The 17096-nt window shown below is 41.9% G+C and overlaps 1 protein-coding gene across 1 annotated transcript in view; it reads right to left on the bottom strand.

Annotated features, from left to right (window-relative positions):
- Nucleotides 1-13898: 13898 nt before the first annotated feature.
- The window catches only part of rnf114 (ring finger protein 114), a 17931-nt gene continuing 14733 nt past the window's right edge, over nt 13899-17096 (bottom strand). The window contains exons 5-6 of the mRNA XM_020516700.2: nt 16303-16410; nt 13899-14383 (exon numbers count right to left, since the gene is read on the bottom strand). Of these exons, the coding sequence (XP_020372289.1) occupies nt 14306-14383; nt 16303-16410 (186 nt within the window). The 3' untranslated portion in view covers nt 13899-14305. The remainder of the gene's footprint in view (nt 14384-16302; nt 16411-17096) is intronic.

The raw sequence follows: 17096 nt of genomic DNA, 5'->3' as shown, positions 1-17096 counted from the left end.
AATAATTTATTGGTTTTCAGATACTGCCAAGGGTGACACCTACTGCTAATTTTTAGTATTGTGAGTTTCCTTTGATACGTACAACTGGATTGGGAATAATGTGCATTCGGAATAATTTGCGAACCTGCTTGTAATAATCTCGACAGTAAACATAAATCCCCTGCAATATAATTTTTCTTCATCTAAATAATGTGCTGCATTTGTATTTCTCTTGCTAAAGTGGACAGTTAATAGTTTTCTAAACTTATCCAGTGAAAGGATAACTATTTCTGGGCCTTCCGTGTTCTTACCTCTCTCAACTCAATGCCATTGATTCAGTCCGTTTTTTTTTATTTTCCCTGACAATTTTAAACCATCAAGAGACTTTTTCCATTCTCACGTGTCAAAGTATGAATTTGTTTACTCTGGATCTATGTTCTTTAACGACACAAACTTCCTTGGTGTATGCAATTGTATATTTTCTTCTTCAAGCCATATTCTGAGATTAAAACCAGCTTTCCATTATAAGCAGGGCTCATTGTATTGAAACCAGCATACATCATGCTTCTTAGGAGCTAAATTAAGATCACAAATGTCTACATTTCAATTCCAGCTCCAATGCTCCCGCTAGTGCGTTTTAGGCAAACATATAATTTTTAAAACATGGCCTTGAAAATGAGTGACAATTTACTTTGGATTTGGGGCATAATCAATATGGCATCGGAATTTGCAATGGGATTCAGCTTTGTGGGTCTTTGTAAAGTCTGAGAGTGTGGGGTGGAGGAGGGTGTTGCAGACAATCCCTGTGTGCACCAGCTTGCAATTTGACATCACAAGTGGAGGGAGGACTTGTGGAATTGTGTATCTCAACTCCGAGCAGTCATCACTCCCAACCTTTCCATTACTGCACAGAATAGCCTTTTCCTCAGTGATGCACCTTGGGGTATTTTCTATATGTAAATGCAGTTTGTTATTGATGTGTAAGTGAAAAAAAAAGTAATTTCTCCAGAATGGTAATTTAGACAATTAGAACTCCTTAAATAAGGTGATTGAATGAATTTGCAGCACAATACTGGCTGTCATATTCTGTTCTGTTTCTCATTAAAATTATTTATGAAATTGCACAAAGATTCTGTACAAGTGAAAGCTTCCTATTCAAATAATTCTGAACTGGCAGTTATGAATTCACAAGAGCATTACAAATTATAGGATAAGGCATATTTTTGTAACATACTGTCCTTCATATTATTTAGTTAAAAGTTTTATCTTTAACATGTCCTTCACACCACTCCTTTCAAAAACATCTGAAAATTGTGATCTCTGCAGTGTTAGACATCACATCAGAGCATCATATCAAAAAGTATAAACAGATAAGGAAAGAGTGGTGATCGATAACAGATCAGAACTGATTTTATGTCAAGCAATTGTCAAAACTCCATGTACAAAAAAAGATTCTTAATATAACATAAAACATATAAAAAAACTCAATTCGAACAACTAAGTACAAATAAGCATTTCATCACCACCTTCTCAAGGCAGCTAGGGATGGGAAATAACTGCTGGCCCAGCCAACAGTTCCCATATCCCATGAGTGAAATAAAAAAGAGTATGTACCAAAACAACTACAAAAATGGTTCATTTTTAAAAACCATTAATCACAAACTGGCAAGTAATGAAAGTTCATTGATATCAATTGCTCAAATAATTTTGTTAACCGTGTTTGAGTCACCATTTTGATTTTACAGCTAAAAGAAAATGGTACCCTTGTAAGTAATGTTTTTATCAGAAGAATTCCATTAAAAGTTATTTTTAAAAAAAACCCTAGGAATGTAAGTTGTCAAGGGGAGTCTGTAAAAGGTATATAGACAAGTTAATTCATTGGGCAGAAATTTGGCAGAGTACAATGTAGGAAAATGTGAACCTGTCCACTTTAGCAGGAGAAATACAAATGCAGCACATTATTTAGATGAAGAAAAATTATAAAACCCAATGGGACAGAGGGGTCTGAATGTCCTAGTACATGAATCATAAAAGGTTATGCAGGGATAGCAAGCAGCTAAGAAGGCAAATGGATTATTGATCTTCTTTGCAAGGGGAATTGAATATAAAAGAAGGCAAGTATTGTTGCAGCTGCTCAGGGCTTTAGTAAGATTGCATCTGGAATATTGTGAAGAGTTTTGGTCTTTTACTTAACAAAAAAGGATATGATTACATTTGAAGCAACTTAAGGAATCTTCGCTCAACCGCTTTGAGAAGAATAAGAGGTGATCTTATTGAAACAGAAGATCCTGAGGACACTTGGTAGGGTAGTTGCTGTAAAGATGTTTCCCTCTTGTGGGGGAGTCTAGAACTAGAGGGCATAGTTTAAAAATGAGGGATTTTAAATTTAAGACTGAAATAAGACTTTTTTTCCCATCTCAGACGGATGTTTGTCTTTAAAATTCTGTTACTCAGGTAACAGTGAAGGCTAGGGTAATTGAATATATTCAAGGCTGCTAAATAGTTTTTTGATTGATGAGAAAGTCAAGGATTATCAGACAGTTGAATAGATTTGAGGCCACAATCAAACCAGCATTAAATTGCAGGGCAGACTCAAAAGTTTGAATGACTCATTCATGCTCTTTACTCATGTGTTTATTACTAAAGGTTCTATTACTATACATGAATGCCATTGAAAGTATTTTTCTTGCATAGAACACCCTCCGCTTGAAACTTGACTGACAATAGCAAGAGTCCAGGATGGTATGTTGCCTCCCTGGTGCCAGGGTCAAGGATGTCTCTGAGCGTGGGTAGCATGTTCTGAAAGGGGATGGTGAGCAGCCAGAGTTTGTGGCCCTTATTGGTACCAATGACATAGACAAAAAGAGAAATAAGGTCCTGCAAAGTTAATTCAGGGAGTTAGGTAGGAGGTTGAAAAGCAGGATTTATAGGTTTTAATCTCTCTGTATATCAATGCTCCTAAGGGTCCTACCATTTAGTGTATTGTTTCCTCTTGCATATGATCCCCCAAGATGCATTACTTCACACGTGTCCAAAATAAACATCATCTTCCATTTAATTGCCCAATTTTCCATTTACTCCCTGTGCTAGATGCTAATGAGGCCAGAAATAGGAAAGTAATACAGTTGAATGGTCACTGAATTGGATCATTGGGATCTCTTCCAGGGCAGATGGGACCTGTACACTAAGGACCAATATCCTTGCAGAGAGATTTTCTAGTGCCACTCAGAAAAGTTTAAACTAATGTGACGGCGATAAGAATCAAAAGCAGTAGGTCAGCATGTAGAGTGATCAAGTAGAAGGTTGACGTTAAGATAAGTAAGTCTATTCATTTTTGTGGGATGTGGGTGTCACTGCCTGGCCAGCATTTCCTGCCCATTACTAGTTGCCCTTCAGAAGGTGGTGGTGAGCTGCCTTCTTGAACTGCCACATTCCTCCTGCTGTGGGTTGACCCACAATGCTATTAGGGAGGGAATTCTAGGATTTTGACCTAGCGACTGTGAAGGAACAGCGATATATTTCCAAGTCAGGATGGTGAGTGACTTGGAGGAAACTTGGAGGTGGTGGTGTTCCCATATATCTGCTGCCCTTGTCCTTCTAGATGGAAGTGGTCATGGGTTTGGAAGGTGCTGTCTGAGGATCTTTGGTGAATTTCTGCAGTACATCTTGTAGATAGTACATACTGCTGCTACTGAGCGTCGGTGGTGGAGAGAGTGAATTTGTGGATGTAGTGCCAATCAAATGGGCTGCTTTGCCCTGGATGGTGTCAAGCTTCTTGAGTGTTGTTGAAGCTGCACTTATCCAGGCAAGTGGGGAGTATTCCATCACACTCCTGACTTGTGCCTTGTAGATGGTGGACAGGCTTTGAGGAGTCAGGAGTCTAATAGGAAGGACAGGCAGGGCCAGGTTATGTGAACACAGTGGGCTGGTGGTCTGAAGTATATTTATTTTAATGCAAGGAGTGTAATAGGTAAGGCTGATGAGCTTAGAGACTGAATTAGTACATAGGACTACGACATTGTAGCCATTACAGAAACTTGGTTGAGAGAAGGGCACAACTGGCAGCTCAACATCCCAGGGTTTAAATATTTCAGGCATGATAGAGAAGGGTGTAAGAGAGATGGAGGAGTTGTTTTACTGATTAAGGAGAATGTCACAGCTATGTTAAAATGAGGGCATCTTGGAGGGTTCACACAATGAGGAAGTGCCAAAGATAATAGTTCAGGGTAGGGCAGTGGATATTGTCTATATGGACTTTACTGAAGTTGTTGACAAGGTCTCTCATGGTTGCCCGGTCCAGAGGATTAACTCACGGTTGATCCATGGTGAGTTGGCAAGTTGGATACAAAATTGGCTTGGTCATAGAAGACAAAGGGTAATTGTGGAGGAGTGTTTTTCTGATTGGAGTTCTGTGACCAGTGATGTTCCTCGGACCTCTGTTGTTTGTATTTTATATATACATATATATTTTATACATATAAATATATGTGTCTGAGTGTGTGTGTGAGAGATTTGAATGAAAATGTCTTTGATCTGATTAGTAAGTTTGTAGATGACACAAAAAATGGTGGAGTTGTGGATAGTGAGGAAGGTTTTCAAAGGACACAGCAGGATATAGACCAGTTGGAAAATTGGGCAGAGAAATGGAAGATGATGTTTAATTTGGACAAGTTTGCAAGAGGAAACCGTACACTAAATGGTAGGACCCTTAGGAGCATTGATATACAGAGGGATCTTGGGGTCCAAGTCTAGAGGTTTCTGAAGGTGGCAAAACAAGTGCTTAAGATGGTAAGGAAGGCATATGGCATGCTTGCCTTCATTGGTCAGGGCATTGAATATGAAAGTTGGCAAGTCATGTTGCACAGTTGTATAAGAGTTTAGTTAGGCAACAGTTAGAGTATTGTGTGCAGTTCTGGCCACCATACTATAGGAAGGATGTGGAGGCTTTGGAGAGGGTGTAAAAGAGATTTACCCGGATGTTGTCTGGATTGGAGTGTAGTAGCGATAAGGAGAGGTTGAACAAACTTGGATTGTTTCCACTAGAGCATTGAAGGCTTCAGGGTATCCTGACAGTATATAAAATTATGAAAGGTATGGATAGGTTGGATAGTTGGAGTCTTTTTCTCAGGGTATAAATGTCAAACACTAGGGTGCATAGGTTTAAGATGAGATAGAAGTTTAAAGGAGATACGCAGGAAAGTTTTTATTTTATACAGAGGGTAGTTTGTGCTTGGAACGCGCTACCAGGGAAGGTCTTAGAAGCAAATATGATAGCAATGTTTAAAAGGCATTTAGACAGACACATGAATGGGAGTGGGGGGGATATGGACCACAGGCAGGAAGATGGGAATAGTTTGGAATGGCATCATGGTCAGCCTAGACATGGTGGGCTGAAGGGCCTGATCCTGTGCTGTACTGTTCTATGTTACTATTGGGCTTTCGTGCCAGTTTTTCTTCCATTGGTGCCTCAGTACATCATTATAGTGAGAGGTCACTTTCTCTTCAACAGCCTGATCCAACCAGTCTCCCATAGCCCTTTCAGCATTATAGGCCACCATTTCTGTGTGAATCGTATAGTCTGCTAAGCAAGCATCTCATGTTTTTATCAGCATCTGTTTCTGTTATCCAGGCTTATTCTTCGCCTATCTCAAACCATTCTCTGTTTGTATTGACCCACTGATGACTTCACACTGAGAGAAAAATAGCAAATATAATGTGACAAAACAAGTATAGAAAGAGGTAAAGAAGCACAGGCATAATTACAAAATATTCTTTATTTTTGGTAGTAATGCTTTTGGAAAGTTAACTACCAATCATTGTAACAAAGAGTTTTCCACTATTTGTTACAAAGTACCTGATTCTCTGAGCTTTGACAGATTCATTAAACTATGTTTGTAGGAAAATCTGGAGTTAAAAACAAAATGTGTTTTAAAAAAAATCGCAAGAAAATACAGGCATTGCTTTGTGGTGTTACCAGTAGAAATGAAACATCAAGAGAAGCTACTTCCCAAGTTGGATAACTGTATCTGTTAGATTCCCAAAAAGTCAAGGAAACAAAATTATACATAAACAGTAAATTATATTACATAATTTAACCTGTTGGATATATTTTCATGCCATAAGCTTTCATCCCGTTACTTATTCTATCCATTGGTATATGTATATTGTTTGCTGTGCTGATCACAGAAAATGGTCATCTGCAAATGTTACAATCTTCACAAAATGATCTCATACCTTAACACTTTTCTGTTCTTTATCGAATACTTCTTTTATCTTGGCTTCTGCATTAATGTTAAAACAACAGTAGCAACTCAATACATAGCTGAAGACATGGAGCTGCCAAAACTAAGGCTTTAACAAAATCCCAGCTGCAGTACTGAAAATTTGTGCCTCAGAAGTAGTTAAAATTTTGACAATTACCCAAAAATGTTTTTCAAGACACCCAACACCTGCTCCTTCTTAATATTGACATGCCCCAAAATATCAAACATACCCCTCCATAATCTTATCATTATTCGCTTTGCCTTGGTGAGTACAATGTGAAATACTCATTAAGGACCTCGCCATTTCCTCTAGTGCTATGCATAAATTCCCACCTTTGTGCTTGAGTGGACGTATCCTTTCTCTAGTTAGACTTTTGCTTTCAGCAAAGATGCTTAAGCAGTATCTCCAAGTCCATGATCACATCCATCTGGAAAGACAATTATTTTGTTATGCAGAGTGGTTCGTGTGTGGAATGAATTTCCAGAGGAAGTGAGAGATACAGCTACAGTCTCAATTTTTAAAAGACATTTGGATAAGTAAGAATAAGAAATGTTTGGAGAGATACTGGCCAAGTGCAGGCAATTGTCACTAGTTTGGTTTGGGATTATAATCGGCAATGAACTGGTTGAAACAAAGGGTCTATTTCTGTGCTGTGTGACTCTGTGACAAGGGCAGCAGATCCATGGGAACACTGCCACCTGCAAGTTCTCCTCCAAGTCATTCACCCTCCTGTCTTGAAAATATATTGTCGTTCCTTCACTAATGCTGGGTCAAAGCCTGGAATTTCCTCCCCAACAACATTGTGGGTCTACCTACAGCATGATCTTCAGAGGTTCAAGAAGGCAGCTCACCACCACCTTCTCAACAGCAATTACAGACAGGCAATATACATTGGCCCAGCCAGCAACGTCCCACGAATGAATTAAAAAAAGAGAAAATCCACTGCAAATGCGAGATGACCTAAGCTTTCAAAAAGCAACAGTGGAGTGAGAGAGATAGTAGGAACTGCCGATGCTGGAGAATCGGAGATAACACGGTGTAGAGCTGGATGAACACAGCAGGTCAAGCAGCATCAGAGGAGCAGGAAAGCTGATGTTTCGGGTCAAGACCCTTCTTCAGAAATGGGGGAGGGGAAGGGGATTCTGAAATAAATAGGGAGAGAGGGGGAGGTGGATAGAAGATGGATAAAGGAGAAGATAGGTGAAGAGGAGACAGACAGGTCAAAGAGGCGGGGTTGAAGCCAGTGAAGGTGAGTGTAGGTGGGGAGTTAGGGAGGGGATAGGTCGGACAGAGATAGTAGGATCCACAAACCTGACATATCTCCTTCCCAAAATCCACAAACCTGACACAACCCCGCACCGCCCGCTTCTATCTGCTTCCCAAAATCCACAAACCTGACCCACCCACAGCTTCTAACCTCATCATTCCCCAACCCCACACCGCCCGCTTCTATCTCCTTCCCAAAATCCACAAACCTCACTGCCCTGGTCGACCCATTGCCTCCGCCTGCTCCTGCCCCACTGAACTTATCTCCACCTATCTTGACTCCATTTTCTCCCCTTTGGTCCAGAAACTCCCTACCTACGTCCGTGACACCACCCACGCTCTCCACCTCCTCCAGAACTTCCAATTCCCCAGTCCGCAACACCTCATCTTTACCATGGACATCCAGTCCCTATACACCTGCATTCTCCATGCAGATGGCCTAAAGGCCCTCCGCTTCTTCTTGTCCCGTAGGCCCGACCAGTCCCCCTCTACTGACACCCTCATCTGCTTAGCCGAACTCGTCCTCACCCTCAACAACTTCTCTTTCAATTCCTCCCACTTCCTACAAAGGGGGTGGCCATGGGTACCCGCATGGGCCCAAGCTATGCCTGCCTCTTTGTAGGATACATGGAACAATCGCTCTTCCAAAGCTACACTGGCCCTATCCCCCACCTCTTCTTCCGTTACATTGATGACTGTATCTGCGCCGCCTCGTGCTCCCACGAGGAGCTCGAACAGTTCATCCACTTCACTAACACCTTCCACCCCAACCTTAAGTTCACCTGGACCATCTCTGATACCTCTCTCTCCTTCCTGGACCTCTCTGTCTCCATCTCTGGCATCCACCTGGAATCCGATATCCATTTCAAACCTACCGACTCCTACAACTACCTAGAATACACTTCCTCTCACCCACCTTCCTGCAAAAAGGCCATCCCCTATTCCCAATTCCTTCGCCGCCGCCGCATCTGCTCCCGAGATGAGGCATTCCACTCCCGGACATCCCAGATGTCCTCTTTTTTCAAGGACCGCAACTTCCCCTCCACAGTGGTCGAAAATGCCCTCAACCATGTCTCCCACAACTCATTCCTCACACCCCCTACCCGCAATAACAACCAAAACAGAATCCCCCTTGTCCTCACGTACCACCCCACCAACCTCTGAATCCAACGCATCATCCTCCGACATTTCCGCCATCTGCAATCTGACCCCACCACCAAAGACATTTTTCCCTCCACACCCTTATCTGCTTTCCGGAGGGACCACTCTCTCCGTGACTCCCTTGTCCGCTCCACACTCCCCTCCAGCCCCACCACCCCCGACACTTTTCCCTGCAACCGAAGCAAGTGCTACACCTGACCCTACACCTCCCCCCTCACCCCAATCCCAGGCCCTAAGACGACCTTCCACATCAAACAGATGTTCACCTGCACATCTGCTAATGTGGTATACTGTATCTACTGTTCCCGTTGTGGCCTCCTCTACATCGGGGACACCAAGCGGAGGCTTGGGGACCACTTTGCGGAACACCTACGTTCAAGTTCGCAACAAACAACTACACCTCCCAGTCGCGAACCATTTCAACTCCCCCTCCCACTCCTTGGACGACATGTCCATCCTGGGCCTCCTGCATTGCCACAATGACACCACCCGAAAGCTGCAGGAACAGCATCTCATATTTCGCTTGGGAACCCTGCAGCCCAAGGGTATCAATGTGGACTTCACAAGCTTCAAAATCTCCCCTCCCCCGACCGCATGCCAAAACCAGCCCAGCTAGTCCCCACCTCCCTAACCATTCCTCCCACCTCAAGCCCCACCCCCATCTCCTACCCACTAACCTCATCCCACCTCCTTGACCTGTCCGTCCTCCCTGGACCGACCTATCCCCTCCCTAAATCCCCACCTACATTCACCTTTACTGGCTCCAACCCCGCCTCTTTGACCTGTCTGTCTCCTCTCCACCTATCTGCTCCTTTATCCATCTTCTATCCGCCTCCCCCTCTCTCCCTATTTATTTCAGAATCCCCTTCCCCTCCCCCATTTCTGAAGAAGGGTCTCGACCCGAAACGTCAGCTTTCCTGCTCGGCCTGCTGTGTTCATCCAGCTCTACACCGTGTTATCTCTAGTGGAGTGAGAGAACAAGGCTTTCAAATTCCTTTTCCAATGGAGGCTATCCGTTCAAGTAAATGAGAGTACCACAGTAGAGTTTCCTGTTGGTCCTGTTTTGGCACTATACTTTGTTGGTTCACGTTGACACTTCCTCATTGAATCCCTGAGCTTCCTTGCCTGCACCTCAGAAGCTTCTATGCAGTAGAAAAGTATCAAAGTGGTACCAGAACTGCAGTAAGAATATTTCCTGTCCTTGAATTCACACTACTACCTTAGGGTCAGGAATCTAACTTCAGGCACATCAGATGAGGGAACAACAATGAAAAGGGGTGGCAGGTGGTGTGGCAGTCAATGCAAGACTGAGGATGTTGTACTTAAATGTATGCATTATATGAAACAAGGTAAATAAGCTTGTAGCGCAGATTGAAATTGGCAGGTATGATGTTGTGGATATCATAGAGACATGGCTGCAAGTGAATTTGGGCTGGGAACTAAATATTCAAGGATACACATTCTATCAAAAGGACAAGGAAATGGGTAGAGGGGCAAGGGTTGTCTTGCTAGTAAGAAATGAAATTAAATCGATAGCATGAAGTGGTATAGAGTCAAAGGCATAGAATTTGTGTGGGTAGAGTTGGGGAACTGCAAAGGGATAAAGACTATGATAGGAGCCATGTACAGGTTTCCGAGCAGTATTCAGGTTGTGGAGAAGAAAATAAATCAGGAGATAGAAAAGGCATGCAAGAAAGGCACTATTACAGTAGTTGGTAGGAGATCACAAGTAAAGGAATTCATAGAATGTCTACAAGATGGATATTTGGACCAGCTTGTGCTAGAGAACAGGCAGTTCTGAATTTGGTGATGTGTTAAGAGGCACCCTTGATTAGGGAGCCGCAGGTGAAGGAAGGTCTAGGGGACAGTGACAATAATATGATAGAATTCACCCTGCAGTTTGAGAGGGAGAAGCTGGCCAGAGCTGATTGGAAGGGGACCCTAGCAGGGAAGGCTGTGTAGCCGCAACGAGAGGAGTTTGAGGGTGGTTTGGGAGGCACAGCAGAAATTCAACCCAAGGAAGAAGAAACATATTAAGAGGAGGACAAGGCGACAATGGCTGACAAGGAAAGTCAGGGACAGCATAAAAGCAAAAGAAAAAGCATACAATGTGAAAATTACTGGGAAGCCAGAGGATTGGGAAGCCTGAAAAACCAGCAGAGGATAAGTGAAATAAAACAATAAGGGGGTGAAGATGAAATATGAGAGTAAGCCAGCTAGCAATATAAAAGATTCCAAAAGTTTGTTTTTAGGTATCTAAAAGAGAGAGAGGCAAGATGGACATTGGACTGTTGAAAAATGAGGACCAAATAAATGATAGAGGAAATAGGTACTTTGCATCAGTTTTCACATTGGAAGACACCAGCAGTATACCAGAACTTCAAGAGAGTCAGGGGGCAGAGGTGAGAGCAGTGACCATCACTAAGGAGAACGTGCTAGGCAAGCTGAAAGGTCTGGTGGACTAGATGGACTACACCCCAGGGTTCTGAAGGAGATAGCTGAGGAGATTGTAAAGGTATTGGTGGTGATCTTTCAGGAATCACTCGTGAGACTGGAAAATGGCTAATGTAACACCCCTGTTTAAGAAGTGATGAAGGCATAAGATGGGAAACTATAGGCCAGTTAGCCTGACCTCAGTCATTGCTAAGATTTTAGAGCTCATTATTAAGGATGAGATTGCAAAGTACCATACTTGGAAGAGCATGGTAAAATAGGACTGAGTCAGCGTGGCTTCGTCAAGGAGAGGTAATGCTTGACAAATCTGTTAATTCTTTGAGGATGTAACGAGCAAGTTAGACAAACAACAGCCAGTGGACACGACATATTTGCATTTCCAGAAGGCCTTTGACAAGATGCCACACAGGAGGCTACTAAATAAGAGCCCATGGTATCAGGAGCAAGTACTGGCATAGATAGTGGACTAGCTGACTGACAGAAGACAGAGTAGGTATAACAGGTGTTGTTTTCAGGATGGCAGACAATGACTATTGGAGTTCCACGTTGGGTGTCCATGTTGGGGTGACAAGTATTCATGTTAAAAATTAATGATCTGAACAAAAGAACTAGGAGCCTTGTTGCCAAGTTTGAAAATGACACAAAGAAAGGTGGCGGGGACAGATAGTGTTGAGGAAGCGGAGAAGGACTTGATCAGGCTAGGAGAATGGACAAAGAAGTGGTAAGTGAAATACAATATGGGAAAATGGGAGGTTATGCAGTTGGTTGGAAGAATACAGGCATAGACTATTTTCTAAATGGGGAAAGGCTTCAAAAATCTGAAGGACAAAAGGATGTAGGAGTCCTAGTTCAGGACTCTCTTAATGTTAACATGCAGGTTCCATTGGTAGTTAGGAAAGCTAATACAATGTTAGTATTCATTTCAAGAGGGCTAGAATTTACGGGCAGAGATGTGTGCTGAGGTTATACAAGAGTCTGGTCAGACTGCATTTAGAATAGAGCAGTTTTGGGCCCAGTATCCAAGGAAGGTATGCTGGCATTGGAGGGGGTTCAGAGGAGGTTTACAAGAAAGATGCCAGGGATGAAGGGCTTGCCATAGGAAGAGAAATTGAGGACTCTGGATCTGTACTCGATGGAGTTTAGAAGGATAACAGAGATGATACCAAAAGTTACAAAATACTGAGAGGCCTGCATAGAGGGGACGTGGAAAAGATGTTTCCACTAGTCAAAGTGTAGAACTTGAGGGCACAGACTCAGATAGAAGGGATGACCCTTTAGAACTGACAGGAGGAAGAATTTCTTCAGCTAGAGCTTGAAAAATGCAGATTCCTCAATTTCTGTCCATCATGCAAAAAACGCAAATCAGGAATGCAGATTACTCTACAGTTGCCTGGATTAGTGCAGCTCCAACACACAACCTCAATCACATCCAGGAAGCAGTACTTGATTAGCACCCCATCAGCTACCTTAAAACATTTATCCACTTCCCACCAGTGCAGTAAGTAGCATTGTGCATCAGCTACAAAATGCTGAACAGCCCAGGTTCCTTTAACAGCATCTTCCAAAACCATGACTTTTACCACTTGGAAGATCAAGGGCAGCAATCATCAGTGAATTTTGCTCCTTGGCTTGTCTATGATTGGATAAGCAATGAGCAGTAAGGAAACTCAGAGTTGGCACTAACAGATTACCAGTACCTTTTCCTCAGGGCTGGGATCCTGGATAGACATGGATATTCCCCCAACTCCAGATCTGGTGAGGAACAGCATGGAAGGGGGTGGAGTTGGGTTGGTGGGAGATGGAAACTGAGAAGGAGGTTGGCATAAGAGTAGTGTTCCTTTTTGCTCAATCTGGCAGTTCCATCTTCTGGGGCACTGTCACCCAGGAGAGGGCAGGCTTTGGGAGGAAGAGGCAAGAGATGAAGAGTATGGTGTGTGCGGGAGACAGGGGGGGAAGTTGACTGCAAGAGGAGTGTGGAGGTAGGACTGGAGGGGAAGAGGAGATGGTGGTGGTTATAGGTGAGCTGAGCAGGGGGAAAGATGGGTTCAAAAGGACATGGAGGGGGAAAATAAAGAAGAGGTTATGAGAGTTGTAGTGACAAGGAGGAATAGGCTACTGCATGAAGAGTGGGAATGGGAAGGGAGGTTGCAAGGTGGGGGAAAGAGGAAGCCTGTACAAGGCAATAACGGTAAACACCCATTAACAAAAGGAATACTCAATTAGCTATGATACGAGAAAACTTTAAATCACCAAGGTAATGAATTCCTTGCAAATTAATGTGGAATCTCTAGTTTAAGGCTGTACAAGAGCAATTCTACTTTGTTGAGGGGTGGGGAATGACATAATTCAGTGGATCCTATTGGAAAGAATATGTGTTAGCTATGACCTCATTAGTCAGTGTATAGAACTACATCAGTTAGTTTGAACAAAACATTTGTTAATTTACATCTGTTGTCTTTCACCAATTTAAATACTGTAGTGTCTAGGAAATCAACGCTCTCCCTGTGTGTTGTGACTCTAAGTTGAATGGAAAGTTGATAATTCAGGATATGAGTTATTTCAATTCTGATTCTGTACATGTCCAAGTACCACGTTAATAGGAATACAGAAGGTATTGTTATTTATCAAGTGATGTTATGTAACGTGTCAAGGAATGAAAAAAAAACCCCAAATAACAAACGTAGTCTGAGAACATTTCAAACAGATCTCGAGAAGTAAAGTTGTTGATCTCTGGTTAACAATGAAAAAGTATGAGAAAAATCACAATTTATCCGTAATCTAATTAATGATTTATTAATTTTTCAAAAAGCTTGAAACAACTAACAAGAAACAAATCACATAACAAGGCGGTAGCTAGAATTTATTCAAAATGCAAATATCTATTTTTAAACATGATTAAAGTGCTATAATGATCCTCAGACTGAAGAGATCCTGCGTTATAAAATGTATCCTCAATCTGATGTTTAGTATATCTTAGAGTTACCTAACCCAATTTTATCCTAGAGTACCACACTGATGATAAATGGTAGACTTATGATACAAAGAGTTGAACTGTTATTGCCATTTCAAGTGTTTTACCTAAAGAATCAAAAAAGAGCACAGGATAGTTTGTGAACTGCTACACAACAGTAATCATAGAATTAAGTGCTGTCTGAGAGAAAAGCAGGAATAGGTAATTAGTCTACGAGTTCATGTTTCTGTCCTGCAGAGAAAGTTCAATGGCTTCCTGTACCATTTCATCCTCGTCAACACTGTAATCCTGAAAAATAGTGTAAATTTATATATTATTTAAAAAGCAACTTGATAATTGATACTGTAGATGTAAAAGTTGTGCTTTAGCTTTAGAAATTTGCTCTATATTCATGTAAACCAGATCCAGCTTCCTGAGAACAATGTTGGCTTTGAAACCAACCAAATAGATTCAAACTGAGTTCTATGTATCACCATTAGCATACTGAACAGAAACACTGATCAATATTTAATATCAAGCTACATTAGGAGATAACAGGCAGATGACCAACCCTTGATTAAAAGAATGAGGCTTTAAGTAGCTTCTTCAAGGTACAGGAGTAGAGAGGGGTTTAGGGAGGATATTTCACAGCTTTGAGTCTGTAATTCCAGCTACCTCTGGTAAAGTGATTAACATCTAGAATACCTGATTAAGATCGTAAGATATAGCAGCAGAAACTGGAAGAGTGCACAGAATCTGGGAGAGATTTGAGCTTGACCAAGGAGGGATCAGAAAACAAGGACAAACCAAGCAGCATTGTTTATCCAAGAGCCCATGTAGGTCAGTGAGCAGATAATGGAGAATTAGGTTTGGTGCATTTTGGGACACAGGCAGCAGGCTTTTGACTGATTCTGAAGTTTGCTAAGGGCAGTTCACAATGCACTAAAATATGGAAGCAGATGAAAGAAGGCAGGGGAGGAATGAGGCAAGTTTAGAGGTGTAAATCGGTAATCTTGGCAATCGAGCAGTTGTGGTTGGGAGTTCAAGGTCAGGTACACCAAAATCGAAAAGAGTCTGGTTCAACATCAGACAGTTATCTAGGAGAGGGAATAGAGTTTAAGGTTAGGGATTGTAATTTGTGGTCAAGGCCAACAATAATGACTTTGATTTTCTTCATATTTAGTTGATGGAAAGTTCAGTGTATTCAGTATTGGATGTCAAACAAGCAGGCTGACAACTGAGAGAAGTCCTAATTAAGAAAATTAGTAAATAAAACTTAATATAGTCCTTTCCAAGAACTCAAGACCTCCCAATGTGCTTCACAATAAGTGAATTGTAGTGTATGAAATACAGCATAATTTTCACAGTGTCAGTGATACTGGCAAAGGTTTAAGTTACGGTCAGAAAACAAGAAAGCACCTTATCTTCGTCAAATAGTCTTTTACATCTGTCTCGGAGGTTAAACCTTGGTTTAAATGGAACACTTCCCAAATATTCTCCCAGCATGACCTCACTTCAAGGCTTCAGAGTAGCCACAAGCTCTCAATGAGAGTTAGGCCAGGAATACATGAGCAGCTGGGGCCAAGATGATCTGGGGTTGGGGTAGGAGGAAGATCAGCACGTTTATACTTCAAGAATGTTTTAAAAACCTACCCATTTCACTAGCTTCTCTGCAGCATGAATCTGGCTGAGCACATGACTCCATACCTCAAGCTGGGAAGCCCCAATTTAACACCTTATCTCAAAAACGCTAGCTCTGTCAGTGCAGCATTCACTAACTGAAAAAAGCATCAACCTAGATGAGGTGCTCAGGTTTATAGAATGGGAATTAAACTAATGATCCTCCACTGACTCAATAAATCCAGTTTGGTTGAAAAGGTCGAATGTCAGGAAAACCCACATTATTACCTCAGAGATTGGGTGAAACATTGTTGATAGACATGTGGCCCATTTGGTGGCTTGGATTTCTCAAGAACAGCATTAGGTTTCTCAACAGCACATACTGGTAAGCAAAGATATACACATTCTTCCATTTTCCTACAAGCTTTTGGCTTGAATTTACAGACTCTCCAGTGTGAGGCTTCCTCTAATGTTATTAGTGGTATTAATGCTGTTCAAATAGCTTTCAAAGAAACTCATTTGAAAGGACAAGTCAGTGGGGGAGCAGACTGAAGTTCTTGTATGGAATTTTGTTTACTCTAGAGTTTCCTGAAAATGAAAGTACATACCACAAAAGTATCGTATGAAAACCTATGACGAATTTTCAAATGTTGTATCAAGTTTGCACTTTTGAAGTTCGGGTCACCCCATGGCATGGAGGAACAAATTGGGCAAACCTGGTTGAAAAAACAAAATGGAATGCAGAAATAATTGAAAAACATCAAAAGGAGATATGAATTGCACAAAACTGATTTGAACAGTATCCCAACAAATATTAATTATTCCCACTGTCTTTTACACTGTTTCAGAACAAACTTGTGTGAACAGGTTGAAGATTGCTAGAATTTACAATCTACTGCAAAATTAGAAAGAAAGTGACACATGGGTACAAAATAATCTGCTGGAAAATTGGTGTAATAGACAAAAAAGTTTCTTGTTAGGAAATAGTAAAGCACTCTCACCCTCACTCTCACAAAAACTCTGTTAAGAAAGAAGTCTCAGTCCCACTCTCCTACCCATGACTGGCTAAGCACCATGCCGAGCAACCCTTGAGGTAGTGGTGGTGAGCTGCCTTCTTGAACCGCTGAAGTTCATTTGCTGGAGGTAGGGTCATAGTCATAGAGTCATACAGCATGGAAACAGATCCTTCGGTCCAAATAGTCCACACACTGACCATGTTCCCAATTTAAACAAATCCCACTTGCCTGCATTTGTCCCATATCCCTCCAAACATTTCCTATTCATGTTCTTAGCCAAAAGTCTTAAATGTTGTAACTGTACCTGCATCCACCACTACGTCCAGCAACAGGGAAGGGACAGTGATAGTAGGAACTGCAGATGCTGGAGAATCCAAGACAACAAG

The sequence above is a fragment of the Rhincodon typus genome, chromosome 19 (assembly GCF_021869965.1).
Source record: "Rhincodon typus isolate 14 chromosome 19, sRhiTyp1.1, whole genome shotgun sequence".
In the NCBI taxonomy this organism is placed as follows: domain Eukaryota; kingdom Metazoa; phylum Chordata; class Chondrichthyes; order Orectolobiformes; family Rhincodontidae; genus Rhincodon; species Rhincodon typus.
This window is presented reverse-complemented; position numbering and strand designations above follow the sequence as displayed.